At 40.4% G+C, this 18982-nt stretch overlaps 1 protein-coding gene across 2 annotated transcripts in view; it reads right to left on the bottom strand.

Moving 5' to 3' along the window:
* Positions 1 to 18982, bottom strand: part of GRIN2A (glutamate ionotropic receptor NMDA type subunit 2A) — a 362545-nt gene that overhangs the window by 43727 nt on the left and 299836 nt on the right. For both annotated transcript variants that reach the window (XM_037134583.2, XM_037134584.2), the window contains exons 8-9: positions 16086 to 16315; positions 7418 to 7578 (exon numbers count right to left, since the gene is read on the bottom strand). In XM_037134583.2, the coding sequence (XP_036990478.2) occupies positions 7418 to 7578; positions 16086 to 16315 (391 nt within the window). The remainder of the gene's footprint in view (positions 1 to 7417; positions 7579 to 16085; positions 16316 to 18982) is intronic.

The following is an 18982-nucleotide window of genomic DNA, read 5'->3' as shown; positions in this document are numbered from 1 at the left end:
CATTTAGGAGAACAGCTCACTGAACCCTGATGTCTATGTCTGCTTTCGAACTCAGAAGTTGAAAATGAACCCTCTGAGTTTAATTCTGCGTGAATGATAAAATATAGCTAATAAAACCTGTTCAAATGACATTATTCAATTTGCTCTGTATAGCAACTAAACTTCATAAGGATCCTTTTACCTTCCTGCTCTACCTTTGCCTTTGAAATTTCTACATCCCTGGATCAGTTTCTTTTGATGATGGAAATGAGGATGCTGTGATCTTTCAACTGCCAGGTCATCAGTTAATAAATATATATTATGTAATATATGTATATTATATATAATATTCTGTATGCATATATATGATTATATCAAGTATAAATCCGTAAACTCTAATTTCACATATCCAATTATCTATAGGCATTGCCAAGTGAGGAGTCAAGCCTAACTCCTGTACTTAATAATGCTATGATGTAGTTGCTCAGTTAAATAGCCTATTGAGTTATGAGTTAACTTTGGGGATTTTAGATTCTTCACCTCTTAAAGAAGATAACAGTGGTAACTCAGCTCATGGGAGTGTTGTGATCATAGGAAGGTTTGAAGATTAAATGAGATCATTCATGTGAAGTGCTCAGGGTTTCATGTCACAGATTGTTAGGTTTCAACAAATACAGAGATAATATGGAAATATGATGATATTCTCCCAAAGGCACTTCCAACTTTGCATGATTAAACCTAAACTCATGTACCCCTATGCCTCCACTTTTCCTGAACTGCCCTTCCTCTTTCTTATTCTATCCATGCCAGAGAGAATACCACCTCTTAAGGTTTAACTAATTAACCCCTCAAAGCCGAGGCACTACTTGTATTTGAGTCACGAGAAGTGCTACTACAGACATAGACTTCTGAGCCCCACAGGCTTTCAGGATCTGTGCTCTCGAACAGGGGTTCAATGTGCACCTTTTCTACGAAGACAGTTCTGATATTTGCAGGTCAAAGTGACCAATCCCTTCTTTTATTTATTTATTTATTTATTTATTTAATTTTAATTGTTGTTCATGTACAGTTTTCTGCCTTTTATTCTCATCCCAGCCCACCCCCCAGACCTCCCCACCTCCCTCCCACTTGCAGCCCAGCCTTGTTTTTGTCCATGGGTCCTTTATACTAGTTCCTGTAAACCCTTCCTTTTTTCCCCTGAAATTCCCTCCCCCTTCTTTTATTTTTATGGATACATCATTGGACACAAAAGTGCCCAACTCCTTCTTTTATTTTTATGGACACAATTTGAACATTGCAAAAATAATATTTATTGGTGATAAGGCAACTTTGCTTTCTAATTCTTCTCCCAAACTACTCAATGTAAAGGAAGCCAAAGATACTTATCTGTTTCCCAACATTGTTGAGCTGGAAATAAAATCAGATAGGGAACCAGGGTGCCAGAGGGCTAAAGTTTGATGCTTCTAAAATAAATTGGGACTTTTTCAGAAATTTTTATACACATAAGTGTACATAAAATCAGTTAAAGGAAAAAATCATCCCACTGTGTCTTGAAATATGAGGCTCCTTGGAGTCCTAGGGACGTTGATAGTTTCATTTAAATCTGGCATAAGTGCTATGCTTGCAGTTTTGCCCACTTGCCAAAACTTCTTGGAGAACATTGGCTCCTGATGACTGAGCATTTGTAAATCTAAATCTGTCTCTGCTCATTCGGCTTCAGTTCACTCTTCTAGAGCAGATGTTCTAAAATCTGATTAGCACACAGAAGAACCAACTGAAGAGCTTGTGAATTGAAAGCATGCAGATTCCCAGGCTCTGCCCCAGAAAACCTGTTTCTATTGGCTACTGGGGTTCAAGACAAACATTTTTATTTGTACCCCACTAGTTCAGACAGAGTGGAGTATTCAGACTAGGATTTGAGAAACTCTGCTCTAGAAATCTGGGGTCACAAACAGCTCATACACATTTGGTTCTATTCCTAAAAAAATCCTATTTCTGTCAATATTTGCACATCAAATCTTATTTCCTCACTGATTTACACAATAATTTCTGGATGCTTTATCTCTGTTTATTATAAAATTCCATTTACAATGAAACTGAACAACTTAGTTTCAAGTTTCTTGCTGCCTATGCTCTTCTTAAAGCAATTTTGGATCCCAGAGATAAGCATTTGTTTGATTTAATCCTTTTAGGCTGTCTCAGTAAAATGTATTTATTGAACCACTTTTGAACAGTACTTCTCAAATTTTAGCATGAATCAAAATCACCTGGAGCAGGGGGGTAAGGGATGCTTGTTCAAATGCAGATTTATAGGCTCCCTTGCTGGAAAGAAGGTTTTGTGTTGGGCCTTAATACTTTGACAAGTGATTTAGGTAGGGTTAGTCCACTGGCCAGGTTTGGAGATGCCCAGCTTTTGAGCCTTTTCTAAATCTTTTGGGCAAAACTGACAGCCATTTATATACATAGTATTGTAGTAGGCAGTTAGACAGACATGAGCAGAGCAAGGGCGATGGACCAGGTACAGAAGGTCACCAGGGCAGAAAGCCCAGCCCAGGGTGTCTAGCAACAGGCAAAACTGGAAAAATAAATACCTTGCCCCAGGGCAACCTTTCCTCCCCTACTACATCACTCCTGTCATCAGTTTAGATCGCTTGACCTTTCCTCCCTAGAAGATAACATCTAGGCCTCAGTGGTACTTCTGCCCCAGGCCTGGAAAAGTGGCAAAACTAGACAACTGAATCCTTGGCTGCCTCAGGACCAGCTGTATTGATTAATGATATCTCTGCTCTGGCAATGACCAATCAGTGGAGACTAGGACCCTGAAAAGACACTCCTGGAAAGCTGATAAACACTGTATTGAAATCCTCTCCTGGGACATTCCCTAAAATCTCCATGCTGAAAACACCTTAGGACAGAGGACCCAGGGTGCTTTTCTTCCTGGGAGCATGCTCATGCCTTTCCCCTCCCTCTCCCCTACTTTTTCTCTCAGGCACACTTTCCTTGCCTCTTTCTCCAAGGGCCTTTTTCTTTTCCTCTGTAACTTATTCCTGAGCCCATTTCTTCTGCTCACTTCTACATCTATGACTTTCTAAATAAAGTCTCTCTTAATATTTTCAGTCCTTGCTCTCAATTCTTTCCTATCTGGAACACAAGTACTGAGATTGCTGAAACAGGGTCCGGTCTGACCCCATAGGTCTAACACTTGGTGTCATTCTCACCACCACCAACAGTATGTCTCGATTTTGAATTTTGGAATGTTTTAAATACATGTTCAAGTGTTCAACACGAATAAAAGAATCTCAAAACTATTTTCACAGAGCAGATTCCAGCCCTTTCATTATTTAGATGGGGAAACTGAGGTTCAGAGAAGTCCAAGGCCACAGCTTGCTAATGATAGAACCAAGACTCAAACCAAGCTGGGACTGTCATTCAACCATAATCCAAAGTCCTTCTTGTGTTCCAGACTCTTACAGGAAGTTGCAACCTATAAAGGAGCCTTTCAACCTTACTGACACTGGTGTTTATGTATGCGCCTTGCTGGGCAGCAGATGACTGTTGCTGAGATTTGTAGGTGAAGGGCTGGGACCCAACAGACAAGCTAGGTGCTCTGGGTTGTCTAACTCAAGGCTCACTGGATTTTAAGTTATTAGGGGAATTAACAATTCAGGAGCATGTGGGGCAGCCACATCTACCTTCCACAGGGTTGAAACCTTCTAGAGATGCTGTATATAGTGAAGGAGGGAAACGGCTATTTTTTAAAGATGGTGGTGGGTCCCTGGGAGTTCATTTTACTATGTTATTCCTTAAATAGTATATCCTCATTATATTTACTTAGTAAAATGATTTTATAATACATTTCACATTTTAAAATATTTCATAATAAAAAAAATTTAAAAAGAAAACAAGATGTGAAAAAGGGATATCTGAAGCCCTGGCTGGTGTAGCTCAGTGGATTGAGCGCGGGCTTGTGAACCAGACAATCGCGGTTCGTTTCCCAGTCAGGGTTGCAAGCCGGTTCCCTGCAGCCCAGTTCCCAGCAGGGTACACATGAAAGGCAACCATACATTGATGTTTCTCTCCCTCTCTCCTTCCCTTCCCCTCTAAAGATAAATAAATAAATAAAAATAAATTAATTTAAAAAAAGAAAACAAGATGTGGAAGGGAAGACAAAGACCAGTAAGTGTGGCAAAGCTGCCACTTGAGAGAAGGGGGAGGTGAGCAGACATGATCAGCTCTGTTTGTCTGTGTACCGTACTGTGGTGGCTGTCCCCAACTTTTGGTTCTCATTGTCATATGAGTAGTTGGAGTCATATCTCACATTCTATACTCAGAAAAATGCTAAATATTAGAAATGCAACCAAAATAGAAAGAAACAGGAGAGAGTTATTTTGTAACCTCAGAGTGAGGAGGACTTTTAAATTATAACTCAAAATCCATGTCACAAAACAAAGACTGGTAAATGTGACTACAAAAAATAAAAACCTGCATGGAAAAAGAAATCATCCTCAAACTTAAAAGACAAACAAGAAAATTGGGAAAAACAGTTGTAATCATACCAAAAATAAAGCTCTCATTTCTCTACTATACAATTAAAAAAAACAACCTAATAAACCAATGGAAAACAATGAACATTGATGAAAAGACCACAATTGAAACAAACAAAACCATACCAATGGCTAAAATGGAAAGGCCTAAAAATGTGTCTTTTCTGATATGGACTAAAATTGAACATACATTCTATAGCTTAGCACTTCCAGTCTTGGGTATACAGCAAGAGAAATGTACTCACTTGTGCAACAAAATACGTGTGAGAATGCTCTTTGAAACATCACTCATAATAGCCTTTTTGGGACACTACGCAAATGTTCATCAAGACTTGAAGAGACATGAATTTGTGCTGTATCCCCACAATGAAATTCTATACAGCATTGAGAATGAGAGAACTGGAATATGCAACCATCTCATAAACAGAATGTTGAAAAAGAAAATAGCTGAAAAAAAAAACCCATATGGTATGTTTTTACTTATATGTTGGAATAACAGGCAAAGAGAATCTACTTTGGAAGAGAGGATGGTCCACACAAAATAGTGACCGGAAGAGGCTGTGGTGGTTGGGGGTAGGTTCCGGCAATTTGGTGAAGTCTTGTTAATTGACCTTGAGGATCAGTTTGTACAAAGTCATCAAAGTGTATACTCAATATTTACATAGCTTTCTGCATTTTTAGCTTTATAAAACATTTTGAAAAACCACTGGAAGCCAGAATGAGCAGTGTGTCAATGAAGTTTGGATAAGGAATGGACTCAACATCTAAATAAATACTGTCCTAGCCCCTGCCAAGATACCAAAGAGATTCCAGAGACTGAAAGGACAAACTGCTATTAGCCAAAGCTCCTGGGAAATTATGCAGAGACCTGGGTTTGATGGTTTAGAGGAGGCCCTCTCGGCAGCCCCAGACACAAAGGAGTTTTGAGGCCTTTGCATTGGGCCTGCAGAAACAGCCCAGAGGACAAGGCTGTGGATTCAGGAGAATGCACTATAGTAACATTTTGTTTGTCAGGAATTACTGGTGATTGGGACGATGCATGTAGGTTAATTTTCTGGATAAGTAACACTTTCCTCATTAAACAATTCCTTCATTTAAAGCAGAGTCATTTGTAGTGAAATCCTTTCAAAAATGCATTTCACACATCCCTGATATTTTGGTAAGTCCACGGAATAGAATTTAACCTTTACACCAAATTACAATTAGGCTGTCTAACAATTAGGCCCTCTCTTTATGCCAGGCAATTTCTAAAATGCTTTCCTGCACATTTTCTCATGAAACCCCTGTGAATTAGTTCTTAGTATTAGTCTCATTTTATATATGAGATTGAGAGCCATTAAAGCTGTGTCCAAGTTCATAGAGCAAGTAACAGAAAGGGAGAAGGAAATGCGTATTCTAGCTTCACAGCCTGAGCTAACCACTGTGCTGTCTTCTCTTTACAGCTTCAGTTATTTCACATATGCTACCACAATGCTGCAGATACTCAAGAATATTAGGTATAACTGTACAGAGATTGAGTTCTCATTGCTTTTCTCTCCATATTGCCTTTCTCCTTTATCAAAGTTATACTGTTTGTTTTCACATAAAACTATACCCCCAAACTCCTAACCTAAAAATCAGCTAAAAATCTATAGCACTGTCTTTTCACCACTTTAAATAAACTCACAGTCTCCTTAGATCTTTCTGTTAAAAAAAGAAGAAAGAAAGAAACAACAGGCCCAAAATGGAGTTGCTTATGCCAAGCCCAACATCAGCAAACCAAGACTTAACTGCAGTTTCAGCTTCTCCCCCGGAATGTGACCTTTCACCAGTCAATCTGAAATTACCTGGTCAGCACTAGTGAGGTAATCTGCCCGCCTACGTGCCCCTCCCCAGAGGAAAGTGATCTGGCTTGAAATGGTCCACTCTTTGCTAGAAACTGCTTTTCCTGCCCTTTTCTGCCTACAAAACCTTCCATTTTGTACAGATCCTCAGAACTCCTTTTTAGTTGCTAGATGGAATGCTGCCCATTTAATGAATCATTAGATAAAGTCAATTAGGTCTTCAAATGAACAGTAGGGGTTCAGAATGAATCACCCCAAGATGTCCCGCTTTGGCATAGAGATTATTTTGAGCTGAAAACAATTGAGGCCCAGAAGGCTCAGGATGAAACTTTGTCCCCCCACCCCCCTTACTGCCCCAGAGAATTTAAGATAGAGAACCTGCTCTAAAAAGGGAGATACCATCATAGGTAACTACAGTTTAACATGAACTTGGTGCTGTAGACAAACAGGAACCTACCAAAGCCCATCTGATCAAAGTCCTTCTTCCCTGTGTCCCACTGTTTCAAGATGGACCAGCACACATTTGTTTGCTAAACATGAACTTTTTTTCATCTCCTTGTAAACTGTCTTCCTTCCTTTTGAAGTCCTGGACCCCTACTCACTACTCCTTAGTCCAGAATGACACATATACTTCACTTTGCCTCACCGTCTTTGGAATTCTCACGCTTAAGTGAATTTCCTGTGCACATGTACTAAAACTTGATTTTCTCCTCTTAATCTGCCTTATGCCATTTTTAATTATTCTCCCAATCAGAAGAACTCAGTTGAATTTTGTTTTTTTAACATTTCTATTTGGGTAAAATAGCCCACGGAGTTGGACCAACTTCTTTATCAGTTTAAGAAACCCCACTGGTGGCACTTCACAGTGTCCTGGATTTGCTTTTCCTTAACACAACTCAGAAGGAAACCTGTGATGCTCATCCGGTTAACAAAAGCAGCCCCTAATGGGGTCCATCTTGACTGTATAGCTCTCCAGTGGGGGCAGATAAGCACCAACACATGCAGAGAGTCAATTTCTGTAAGGTTTATCAGCTGGCAGACCTGCAGAGAAAAAGAAACCAACATCCTTACCCTGTTTTCAAGCTGACCAAGGCGTCCTCTACTCCCTTCTGATTAAATTTGGTCATGTACTGATGCATGTAGGGATAATTATTCCGAATGTTTCTTTCGGTACTGCCGTTAGGCACTGTGCCAAATCGAAAAGGTGGGGAATAGTCATGAGGTCTCTGAAACTGGAGAGAGATGAAGACAGAGAGAAACAAAAAAAGAGGAGGGGGAGGAAGAAGAAGTCAGCCATCATCTTGCCTTGCATAAGTTAAACATATGCATGCATTAACACAGCAAAAACACAATCACTTTTGTGCTTCTTAATCATATTTTTCCACTGGTCTGTGAGCTCCAGTGTCTTCTTGTTCCATACTGTTCCCAAGTACATACTGGCTGAATATGCAAAAGATACCTGTTGGACTGAATTTTTTCATGTCATTATAGACAGCAGCCTAGTGGTAGGCACTGGGGAACTGGAAGAGCTCAGGAAATGCTGGTTGAGCAAGAATGAAGTTATTTTAGTTCCATTAATTTATCTATCTTATGATGAAATCTGTGATCTTCACCAATCACTCTCTTGTGTCAACTCCATTTACAATGACCTTCACTGCACCCAGAAAATGAGTAAGGGAAGCAGAATTTGCCACCTCAAAATATGTTTCTTTGACATAAAGATTATTTGAAAGTGGTTACTTTTAAGAAACAGCAGACACAGGTGTAGCGCTGGAAACCAAGTAGAATTTAACCCTTTTGTGATAGATATTTACATTTATGAGGAGAATCTCTACTTGTAAGCGTATCTTTTTCTCTGTACCAGGAAGAGGAAGATAACTAAATCTCTTATAACTCTTACAGGTGGAGAAGGCAACAGACTTAAGTCTGCATAACAACCAAACCCTTGTTAACTGTGCTTTTCCTGGTAACCTCCTATAATTTGCCTCCCGCCATCACCTTTTGTCTTCAGCTGGAGATGGTATTCAAGGTCACGGCTTGGGCTACTTAAGGGAGTTACTCAGTTTTCTTGGGTATCTCCCCTGCATACAGATGTTATGCTTGTTATTAAATTTGTTTCCTTTTCCCTTGTTAATATGCCTTTTATTATGGGAGGCAGTTCTCAGCCTAAAACATGGAAGGGTTGAAGGAAAATTATTTTTTCCCTTATAATGAATATATGTTGCCGTTGATTCATCCTCTACCCACTCATTCCTCCGTACATGTGATACACTTATTGGAGGCCTAACATACTCCAGGTATAATGTCCGGCTCATGAAGATTTGTTGAGCTGATGTCTCTACTAAGCATTAGCTTCCTGGGGGTGTGCATGTTGCATATGGTCTTCCAGCCTTCATGAAAGCTCATTGTCCATGCTCCACTAGTCTTCCGTGATTGGCTGATACTATCCATTCACAACTTCAGTGTCTGGGGCAACCTAACAAGATTAAGAGTCAAGAGAAATGGGCCTGAGTCCCTAAAACACAGTGAAAATCTGGAGGCAACACAGGCCAATGACTGTGAGTCTGAGCTCAGGTTCACAAGTTGCAAAAATCAGGTTTTATCACTTACACTGTGGGACCTTAGATTAAGTCACCTCACTTCACCCTGCCTCCATTTATTGTCCACCTGTAGGGTGGGAAACATATCAGTACTTCTCCTGTGGGGTCAATGGGAAGATCTAAAATTATAACATTTGTCAAGTAATTAGAATAGTGCCCAAGACAGAGTAGCACTCAAAAATAAAACTATTATTATTTTTCATTTTACTGTCATTATTGGCAAAAAAAACCCCTTAGGCCTCAATTTTCTATGAAATATATCATTCTGAAACTTGAAAGTGATGAAAATAAGATCATAAGCTAAGGTCTGAACTCCACTGTTCCTCAGAGACTATACTAATAATCCCTCCTCTTAGAAGCAAGGACCTTGAGACCCAGAGAGGGAAAGGACCCCCAGCAGTTCCATGGCGAAACCAGGACTAGAATGCACAGGTCTCTCAGACTTCCTGGCCAGCATGTGCTCCGTGGAACTGAGAACTGCTGGAGAAAGCATGCAAATTTACCCAAGAGTCGGACCAACCAGAAACAGTATCTTTTCCCAGAATTCATTTCACTGTTAATTAAAATTTCCAGTTGAAAACCATTTACCCTAAATTAGGCATGCTGCTGCCTAATAAGCTGCCACAACAGCACTGGAGGGAAGTTGCCATACATTGTCCAAAGGAGATCATCCTGCTGGGTGCCTTGACTGGGAGTGTGTGCGTGTGTCAACAACAAAATGCTCTTTGCACACACTCCAACAAGCAGCTCCTCAACTCATCACTGAAAAAGTAGGAGACCTGAGCCCAGGCTCATCTACATGGCAGCTGCCTGCTCTGGGAGACAGAAGCAACAGTGCTGTTCATAAATCTACATGTTGTAGCAGCAGGTCCCAATCTCCAGAGATATCCAGTGATAGCCAATTTGATGAACTGCCTTCCGCTTCACTCCCCATCTGTTGCAGGGGAGCCAAGTATGTCTTTTAGATTCCCTTTCTTCCCTGCCTCTGGTTTGCACAGTGACATGCAGATAATCAGCCTCTGGGATGAATGTCCATAACTCTCTGGCCTTGATCATATCATCTATCACACAAGATTCAGCCCAGACCAAGAGCCAGGAACCTTTCCCACCAGACTAAAGGCTGTCAAACTTTTTACAGCATGGCTCACAATACATCTTCCATTGCCACCTTGTATATACACACACACGCCACTTCACAGTACTCACTCTTTCTAAGTGTGATATACTTGACAGCATCCTTTATGTTCTGGGGTTTTTGAATGGTCACAACCCTTAAATTAATTTCATGGCTCACTAAAGAGTCAACATCTAGTGTGAAAAACAGGGCCAAGCATGACTCATCTCCTGAGTCCCAGGCTTTTGCATCAAGGACACACAGTTTCTTGCAGGAATGATTTTTTTAAAATTTTTATTTTGTTATTTTTCAAGTACAGTTTTTTGTCCATTTCTCCCATCCCAGCTCCCCCCGGCCCGTGCTCCCCACCTCCCCCTCATTTCCACCCCCCTTAGTTCTCGTCCCTGTGTCCTTCCTATTCCTCCAAATCCCTCCCCATTTTTCCCCTTAAATTCCCTTCCCTCTCCCCTCTGGTCACTGTCCCCTTGTTCTCTATTTCAGTGTCTTTGTTTTTATTCTGCTTGCTTGTTTGTTTTGTTGTTTAGCTTCCTGTTAAAGGTGAGATCATATGGTATTTGTCTTTCAACACCTGGCCTATTTCACTCAGCATAATGCTTTCCAGTTCCATCCATGTTGTTGCAAAGGGTAGTAGCTCCTTCTTTCTCTCTGCTGCATAGAATTTCATTGTGTATATGTACCACAATGTTTTGATCCATTCATTTACTGATGGGCACCTAGGTTGCTTCCAACTCTTGGCTATTGTAAATTGTGCTGCTATGAACATTGTGGTGCATAGGTTCTTTGAAATTGATGTTTTTCAAAGAACCTATGCACCACAATGTTGTGATTTCTACTGCAGCTTTCTCTCAGAGAGATTCATGGGCAAGCAGGAAGAAACAAATGTGGGATTTAGCAAAGGAAGGGGTGATGCAGAGGTTTTCACTGCCAGTGAGACCAGAAAGCAATCTAATCACAGTGCCCAGAGTCAGCGAAACTCCTCACAGTTTCTTTCTCAAGGCTGCCCTTGCTGTTTATTAACTGGCTTCACCTCAACTTGGCCTTCACCTTAACTTGGCCTTCACATTAACTGGATTCACCTTAACTTGGGCTTAGAGTGTTTAGTTCCATCTGCCATTTAGAAATGCAGTCATTTTGAGCAGCTACTTAAGTTCTCCAAGCTTCAGTTTCTCTGTCTGTAAATTGGGGATTGCCTTTGCAATTAATCACAAAATGCTTGAAAGACTTCCTGGCATCTGCATGCTTGATATATATCACATCATCACCTGTTGTTGCCCAGAGTGACTTTAGCCAAATAATTGAGCCAGTTTCCTTCCAGTGTGGAGAAGAGAGGATTAGAGGGTCATAGTCTAATTTTTTCCCCCATCTCATCTGTGGTCAGGTCTGAAAGTCATCCAAGTGAAGAAGATATGGCAAGCACTTTATAATGGAGGAAGTAGAGATGCAGTTCTGGGAAATAAATTGTTTAGGAAAAATGTGGCCATTGACCAGGACATTCCTTTGTTCCTCTTATGAACCAAAGCTACACATTTATTAAAAATATCTACTTGTCTTCTGTGGCTGTAAATTAGCAACCCTGGCAACCAGAGCCCCTATTTCTAGTACAGTCTTCTCCCATTGGCGAAGTTCCGCATGCTCTGGCTGTCAGCATTAGACATCTATGGCCCTTCAGGGGCAGGGTAAATTTATTTACCCAGATTCACTTATTTAGTAAATCTGGTGGGCCAGGACCACGGGCAGTATAACTGCAGTACCCAGAGACAGCCTGACTTCACAGGAACCAGGGGCAGTTCCCTGGATTCCCTACATTGCTGTCACCAAAGGCTAACTCAGTGCAATATCATTTTAGACTCCAGAAGTGAGGGATTGTTTGAATCAGGCAGGGTGGATTATAAAGAGGAGGAGGAGGAGAGAGATGAAGAGAAGGGCAGGGAAAAAGCAGTACATAATTTCTAACCCTCATATCAACCTTGCCAGATGGTATTAATACCCCACCTTCTCCATATGAAACTAAGCCTTGAGGATACTACATTTTAAAGGCCATATAACCATTGTATGGCAAGGTCAGGATTTGAACCCAGGTGCATTTGGCCCCAAATATGACATTGCCTTTCCCACTACATTAATCTGCCTCCCAGCAATGGGTTTCCCCTGCCATAGTGATTCCCAACATTTTAGATTTTTAATTTTCCTTTAATAATTCCCAGGGGAGCATCTACCAATGAATTCACCCTGTTGTAATTTAAACCCAAGCTCATCTGATCACACCATGGACTCCAAAGGTGCTTCTTCACAGCAAGCACTAATATTGCAAATGTTACACATGTATTCATGATTTAAAAGAAAGAGAAAGAGAAAACCCACTTGTGTGCAGAATTAAAATAAATTGATTCAATATAGATTTTTATTGTGCAGACTTTCTTGGTATATCTGCTATTAATCATCTGGGAGGATTTAGCTTATTTACTCTAAGAATTTTGCTGTTTATCTAATTTTACCAAACATTTAATTAAAACAGCTACCTGCTTGCTGCTAATGCTCTGAGTTTGGAAACTGAGCTGTATCCCATGAGGATGTAGTATCTGTTACTAGGTGTTTCCAAATCAGAGAAGGTCAGTCAAATTATTAGTGGTTCTAATTAGTTTTCCCACAAGCGGCCATATTATTTAGAACCACAACTATGCAGCAAGGGATTTTTTCCCTTAGCCTTTGAAAATAGCAACAAAAAAAGCAGAATAGGCTGCCGATGATTTTCTAGAAAAATCCTCACATCCAGGACATTGCTCCCCAGTGCTTCTACTGCACCTCCCATCTGGAAACTGTACTTTTGCTTCTGGAAACTGTACTTTTGCTCCTTCAATGTGATAGAATCATGTTACAGGACTTTGTGTCTGAAGGAGCCTCACAGGCTACAAGGCCCATTTATATTTGCAGTCTCCTTTCATCCTCCTACAACTATCATTCCCAAATTTACAGAGAGGAATAAGGAGACACGGACAGGTTACATGAATGTGAAAGCATCACAGAGCCTGTGTATGATGGAGAGGAAATGGGAACCCAGCTTTCCTAGCTGAGTGCAGGGTTTTTCTGCTGCCTCAACAGATACCATATGATTTAGGCAGAGCTTGGCCAGAAGTCAAACCTGAGCCTAGGAACTGCGTGAACATGATTTATTAAAGAAGGATTCCAGGTCAAACCAGAAGGGAGAGGAGAAAGCAGGTCAGGGAGAGGGAGGAAGCCAACCAAGGATATTATCTGAGGCAAAGTCTTAGTCTCAGTTTGATCTAGCAGGGAGCTCTGGAGAGTAAACTGTTCCTGAGTTTGAGCTGCCTGGAAGCAACAGAGCAGTTGGGCTTGTGTGCTCTCGCACTGGTTAGTGGTTGGTTATAGGCATCTGAAAAAATTGGAGGACTTAAATCCCAGGCATTTATAGTTCCTGTGCCCACAGGCAATGATCCTGTGACAATCCCTTGTCTGTTTTTATCAGTCAAGGTGGGGCTGGCAAACACAGCTGGAAGAGGGGATCTCAGGGCAGCCAGATGGGTGTCAACAGTGTCCACACACTGTGATTGCTTCATTCAATCAGCAAGTATGACCTGAGCACCTACTAAGTGCCAGACTACTCTTTGACACACTCTCCTGCTAGCTCCTGCCCCAAGTCAATTTTTAATTTTTTTAATTTTAATTAAATTTATTGGGGTGACATGGTTACTAAAATTATGTAAGTTTTAGGTGTACAGTTTTATAACACATCATCCGTATGCTGTATTGTGTGTTTACCATCCCACATCAAGTCTCTTTTTATCACTAATTATCACCCCTTTACCCTCTTCTATGTCTCCCCACTCCCCTTTCCCTCTGGTAATTACCATACTGTTGTCTGTGCCTAGGAGGCTTTTTTTTCTTAATTCCTTCAACTTTTTCATCCAGCTACCATAAGCCCTCTCCTCTCTGACAGCTGTCAGTTCTCTATGAGTCTGTTTCTATTTTGTTTGTTAGTTTTTTGTTCATTAGACTCCACATATGAGTGAAATCACATGGGATTTGTCTTTCTCTGACTGGCTTATTTCACTTAGCATAGTGATCTCCAGGTCCACCTTTCACAACATCATTCACTGTTGAAAAAGGTGAAATTTCCTTCTTTTTTATTCCATTGTGTAAATGTACCATAGCTTTTTTTATCTGCTCACCTACTGAGTACTTGAGCTCCCCAAGTCAATTTTAATCTCATCAGTTTTATTTCCTTTATGACACTCATTTCTGCCTGTGATTTTCTTCTGTTTACATTACTTATTTGTTGTTTATTTCTTTTTTCATAAAGATTTAATTTATTTATCCTAAAGATTTAATTTATTTATCCTTAGAGGTGAAGGGAAGGAGAGAAGGAGAGAAACATCAATGTATGGTTGACCTGTCTATCCCCCGCTGGGAACTGGCCGCACCCAGGCATGTGGAATCGAACTGGGGTTCTTTGGTTCATAGGCCTGTGCTCAGTCCACTGAGCTACACCAGTCAGGGCTGTTGTTTATTTCTTTCTGTTAGAATTTAAGTTTCATGGGAGCACCAGCTCAGGTTGCTAAGTTCACTATAGTGGCCAGGAAAGACAGTCCCAAGAGGCGAAAGTTTCTCTAAGACCTGAAAGTCAAAGGGGAACCAGCCATGAGAATGGGAAGGCAGAGGACGTAGAGTGCAAGGGCACTGTGTTGGAAATAAACTTGTTGTAGTTTTTTAGGAATGGAGAGGGGCCTTAATGAGGGAGAAGGAGGGGATATTTGGTGTAGGGCAAAATGCAGAGGTATTTGTCACCATGGTATGTAGAATTGCATTTACTCAAATTATAGTGGGAAGTCATCAGAGAGAGAACAACCACTTTCCCGAGTGATGGCGATTTTGTGAAGGTGACTCACCCCAACCCTTCAGTATCTCTCTGATGATGGGCTCTCTGTACCTCTTTCAAACACAGGCAGATAACATGGATAAGCTGCTGGGCTTTTCACAGACTGATTTTCTATTCAGCAGTTTATTGATGAATGCCAAAAGCATATATGCAGACTTATGTCAACGAGACATGATGGTGTGATTTTATAAAGAGAAACAAATTATCCACATACGAGACAGAAAATCTTTGCAGCAGTGCAATCTCCATTCTGCTGAGCATGGCAAGATGGTATTTGTTTCCTGAACCTAGAGAATTTCAATAGGATGCACCCGGTTTACCTCCTTTCTTCCTCCGTGTGCATTTCTGAATAGCTGCTCACACCCCACAACCCTCCTTCCATTTCAGTGGAGAATGAGAGCAGGTGTTACCACTCTCAGCTCGCTGACGTAAGCACAGCACCATGAGGGAGGGTTGGAGGTGTGTCTGACTGAAAGGAACTGGTGGGAAATGAAAAGCTATGCTCTCTTCGTGTCCCTTGAAGACATTTCAGGTGAGTAAGGTGTGCTGATAATGGAGCTGATCAGTCACAGAGTAAAAAGGAACCGTCAGCTTTCTCTCTCTGTATGGCTTCAAGATGATTTTTTCCCCACATCATAGATGAAGAATCCAAGGCATGTAGTCTATAAGACCCTCCTCCAAGATCACAGAACCAGGAGACACCGATGGCCTAGAGCACCCCACTTTGCCCCACGTTTCTCCTTGTCCAAGCCAGTGGATCTCCCTCAACAACACACTCTCCTTGAAAGGATGAGCTCCAGCCGGAGTTAGACCATGCCCTGAGTCACAGAGCCTCATTACTGGCAGAATCATATAACTGTGAGCAATGACCCCATGGAGAAATGGCTTCCAAGTTAGATCTGGAATCTTTCAGACCTGGGAGACCTATGTTTATAGTTCTGTTTATAGAATTTGTAGAACTATTCCAATTTAAATTGAGAGAAAAACTATCCTCTGGCTTTGTGCTTTTGAGTGGATGGGTTTGGATGATAGAATCTGAAGCATTTCGTTCCAAGAGAAGAGCATTTATGATCAACACCTTAGGCAGAGATGAAAGCAAAGTGACCTTACCTTCTTGTCACTGAGGCCAGTCACTTGGTCCACAAATTCCTCCTGGATCATGAAAGCAGCAAGATTGGCTGTGTAGCTGGCTAGGAATATGACAGCAAAGAAGGCCCACACAGACACCATGATCTTGCTAGTGGTGCCTTTAGGATTCTGGACAGGTACAGAGTTGTTGAACACCAGGCCCCAAAGGAGCCATATAGCTTTCCCAATTGTAAAAGAAGGCCCATGGGGTGCTGCAAATGAGAGAAAGGACATTCTCAGTGTTTTCTGAGTGTTTGCTAACTTCATGATCCCACTGGCCCCACTGAAAGCTGCTAGAAGATGGAATTACACTACAGTTACAGCCCTCCATTGCCTCAGAACCACAGCACAACACCTCCTTTTTTTCTATACAAATTAGCATTTGTCCCATATTTCTATGTAGCTGGACTTTTGCCAGGTTTCTTTAAAGAAGAAAAACAAAAAAGGAAGAAAAATGATTATGCAAAATGTGGGTTTGAATGAGAAGTAGTGTTATGACCTATTTTAAATTTATATTTGATTTCTATTGTGGTGGCAATCTCCTCAATAAATGTACAAAAAGCTTTACAGAAATGTGTGCATGGGGACAGCTACAGTATTCACTGGATATGCTATCACATAAGAACCATGCAATTCAGTGGCATTGGTGTTTGGTAGTCTAATCCAATTGTCCCTAGCATTTGCTCCTATTCAAACTGAGATGTACAGTGTTCATAATATAAGAATTAAACCCAACTACAACTCTCTCCAAATGGAAACATTAAGGAACAAAGCAATAGAGCTTAATTCTTCAAACACTTCACAAATGGAAATCAGTCGGTTGCAGGGTCATGGAAAATGAACTGTGATATTATGTTAATTCTCCTCCCCTCAGTGTACCCTTGCAACAAGAATCTTACCCTCTTAAGATTCTTAAATCTTTTTTCCCAACAGATTTAACTTAAGAAGCAGGACAACATGGCAAAATCTATTGGGGTGGGCAGTATGCAGGCCATAAAAAGCACATGTTAGGGCTTTCAGGTCTATTAGATTGGCCAAAAGTCCATCTGGTTTTCTATCTTTCTGTAAAATTAAAAACACAATTTCCATTTTCACCAATAATTTTATTGATTTGGATATTTTGAGTATGTTGGCTATCTCCCACTATTGGCTTCTAGTGGGTAGCAGCCAGGGGTGCTGCTAAACATCTTCCAATGCATAAGACAGCCTCACCGCAAAGAATTATTTGGCCACAGTGCCAATAGTACCAAGAAACTGTGCAAACCACTTTTAACATGTTTAATTAATCACAGACCTTCTCCATACACTGCACAAATCTTTTCTTTTTGCATTTCAGTTACTTTTTTACCTTTCTTGAAATACCAAAGCATAAGAAAATAAGCATTTTCTTCCATTTTCAATATTAAAATGGCTATACATAAATTCACCAATTTTGATTTTTTTAAAAAATGAATGCTGATATGATAGCTGTCACAATACCATATAACACAATTGTTTCAAATTAAGTTAAAGACAACTAAGCAATACTAGAGCTACTCTACAAAAAAAAAAAACAGACTTTTTGGCCAACCCAATATTTTGCTCAAAGGAAAAAAAAAATCAATGTATGTCCTCATTTCATTATTCAAAAAGGCCTTCCTTTAACACAAGGTTAATTTTCATTTAAGTAAATGAAGATGTAAAAAATTGATCTGCTCAGACTTCAGTTGGAGATGCCAGCAGAGTAGGCAATAAATAAAGTGGCAGAAGAGAATGTAGAATGATGGAAGCTCTTGGCAGAGAGCCTAGGAGAAGCATGCTTTCCACACACTGGAGGTCAAACTCAGGCTACAGTAATACTTATAATATCCATATATAACACAAAAGAAAAGGCCATTAATTTTATCCTTTTCAACTTCAAGCACTCCTGTTTCTCTTTGTCCAGTTTTATGATCTTCTGGGCTTATTCCCAAGAGGCTGAGAACTCTTAAAAAAATAATGAGAGTCAATCCACTTAACTTCATGAACGACTTCATTTTATTAAGAGTGCATATTGATCTGAAGTGATAGCGAGCTACCTGGGAATCAGAAATGGGCAGTTGCAAGGGATCTGCCCAAGACTTATGGGAATTCCTGATTCATGAATACTATTACTAGGCCAGATAATTTTCCCTATAAAGTGCAGTGAAATGGAAATGAAAACCATTTTGCACAAATAAACAAGTAGCTGTCATTTCCTGAGAGTTTCCACATGCCGTTAAGCAGGAAATAGAAAGCCTTGTTTTACAGTAAACTTCTAGTATGTGATTCAGCCAAAGGAGAAATTATTGCACATTATAGGCTCTGAAAAATTTTTTATTCTCCAAGATACATCTCATACTTATCCACTTATCTCCATCTCTATTATCCCATCCAAGTCTAACCACTGTAATCTTTTCTCTTGGAGAACTGTAATACCTTCCTGACTGGTCCCCTCCTTCCAATGCTGTCACCCCTTTCATTGTCTTGACAGATAGCTCCAGTGACCTTCCACACTGGCCATGTTTTATGCTCTTCTCCTTCCCACTGTATGTTGAAGAAAACCTGAAACACTTACCATAGTCAATAGCCTGTCTTTCTGATTTCATCTTATACCACTGTCCAACTCTCTTACTTAACATCTTCTCTGTTTCTCATGCATATCAAAATTTATTTCACACCAGAGCCTTTGTATTTGCTGTTCCCTCTGCATGGAATGCTTTTCCCTCAGTTTTTCTCATGATTGAAATTTTCTCATGCTTTAAGTCTCAGCTCAAATGTCATTTCTTCCAAAAGTTCTTCCCTGCTTGAGCATCTTACTTAAGTAGCATTTCTATGCCATCACTTCACTTTGTTTTTTTTCCTTCTTGAGATTTATTATA

This window comes from Artibeus jamaicensis, unplaced genomic scaffold, assembly GCF_021234435.1.
Source record: "Artibeus jamaicensis isolate MK-2021 breed Jamaican fruit bat unplaced genomic scaffold, CSHL_Jam_final contig_729, whole genome shotgun sequence".
In the NCBI taxonomy this organism is placed as follows: domain Eukaryota; kingdom Metazoa; phylum Chordata; class Mammalia; order Chiroptera; family Phyllostomidae; genus Artibeus; species Artibeus jamaicensis.
The sequence above is the reverse complement of the archived record's forward strand: the minus strand, read 5'-3'. Positions and strand labels throughout refer to the sequence as shown.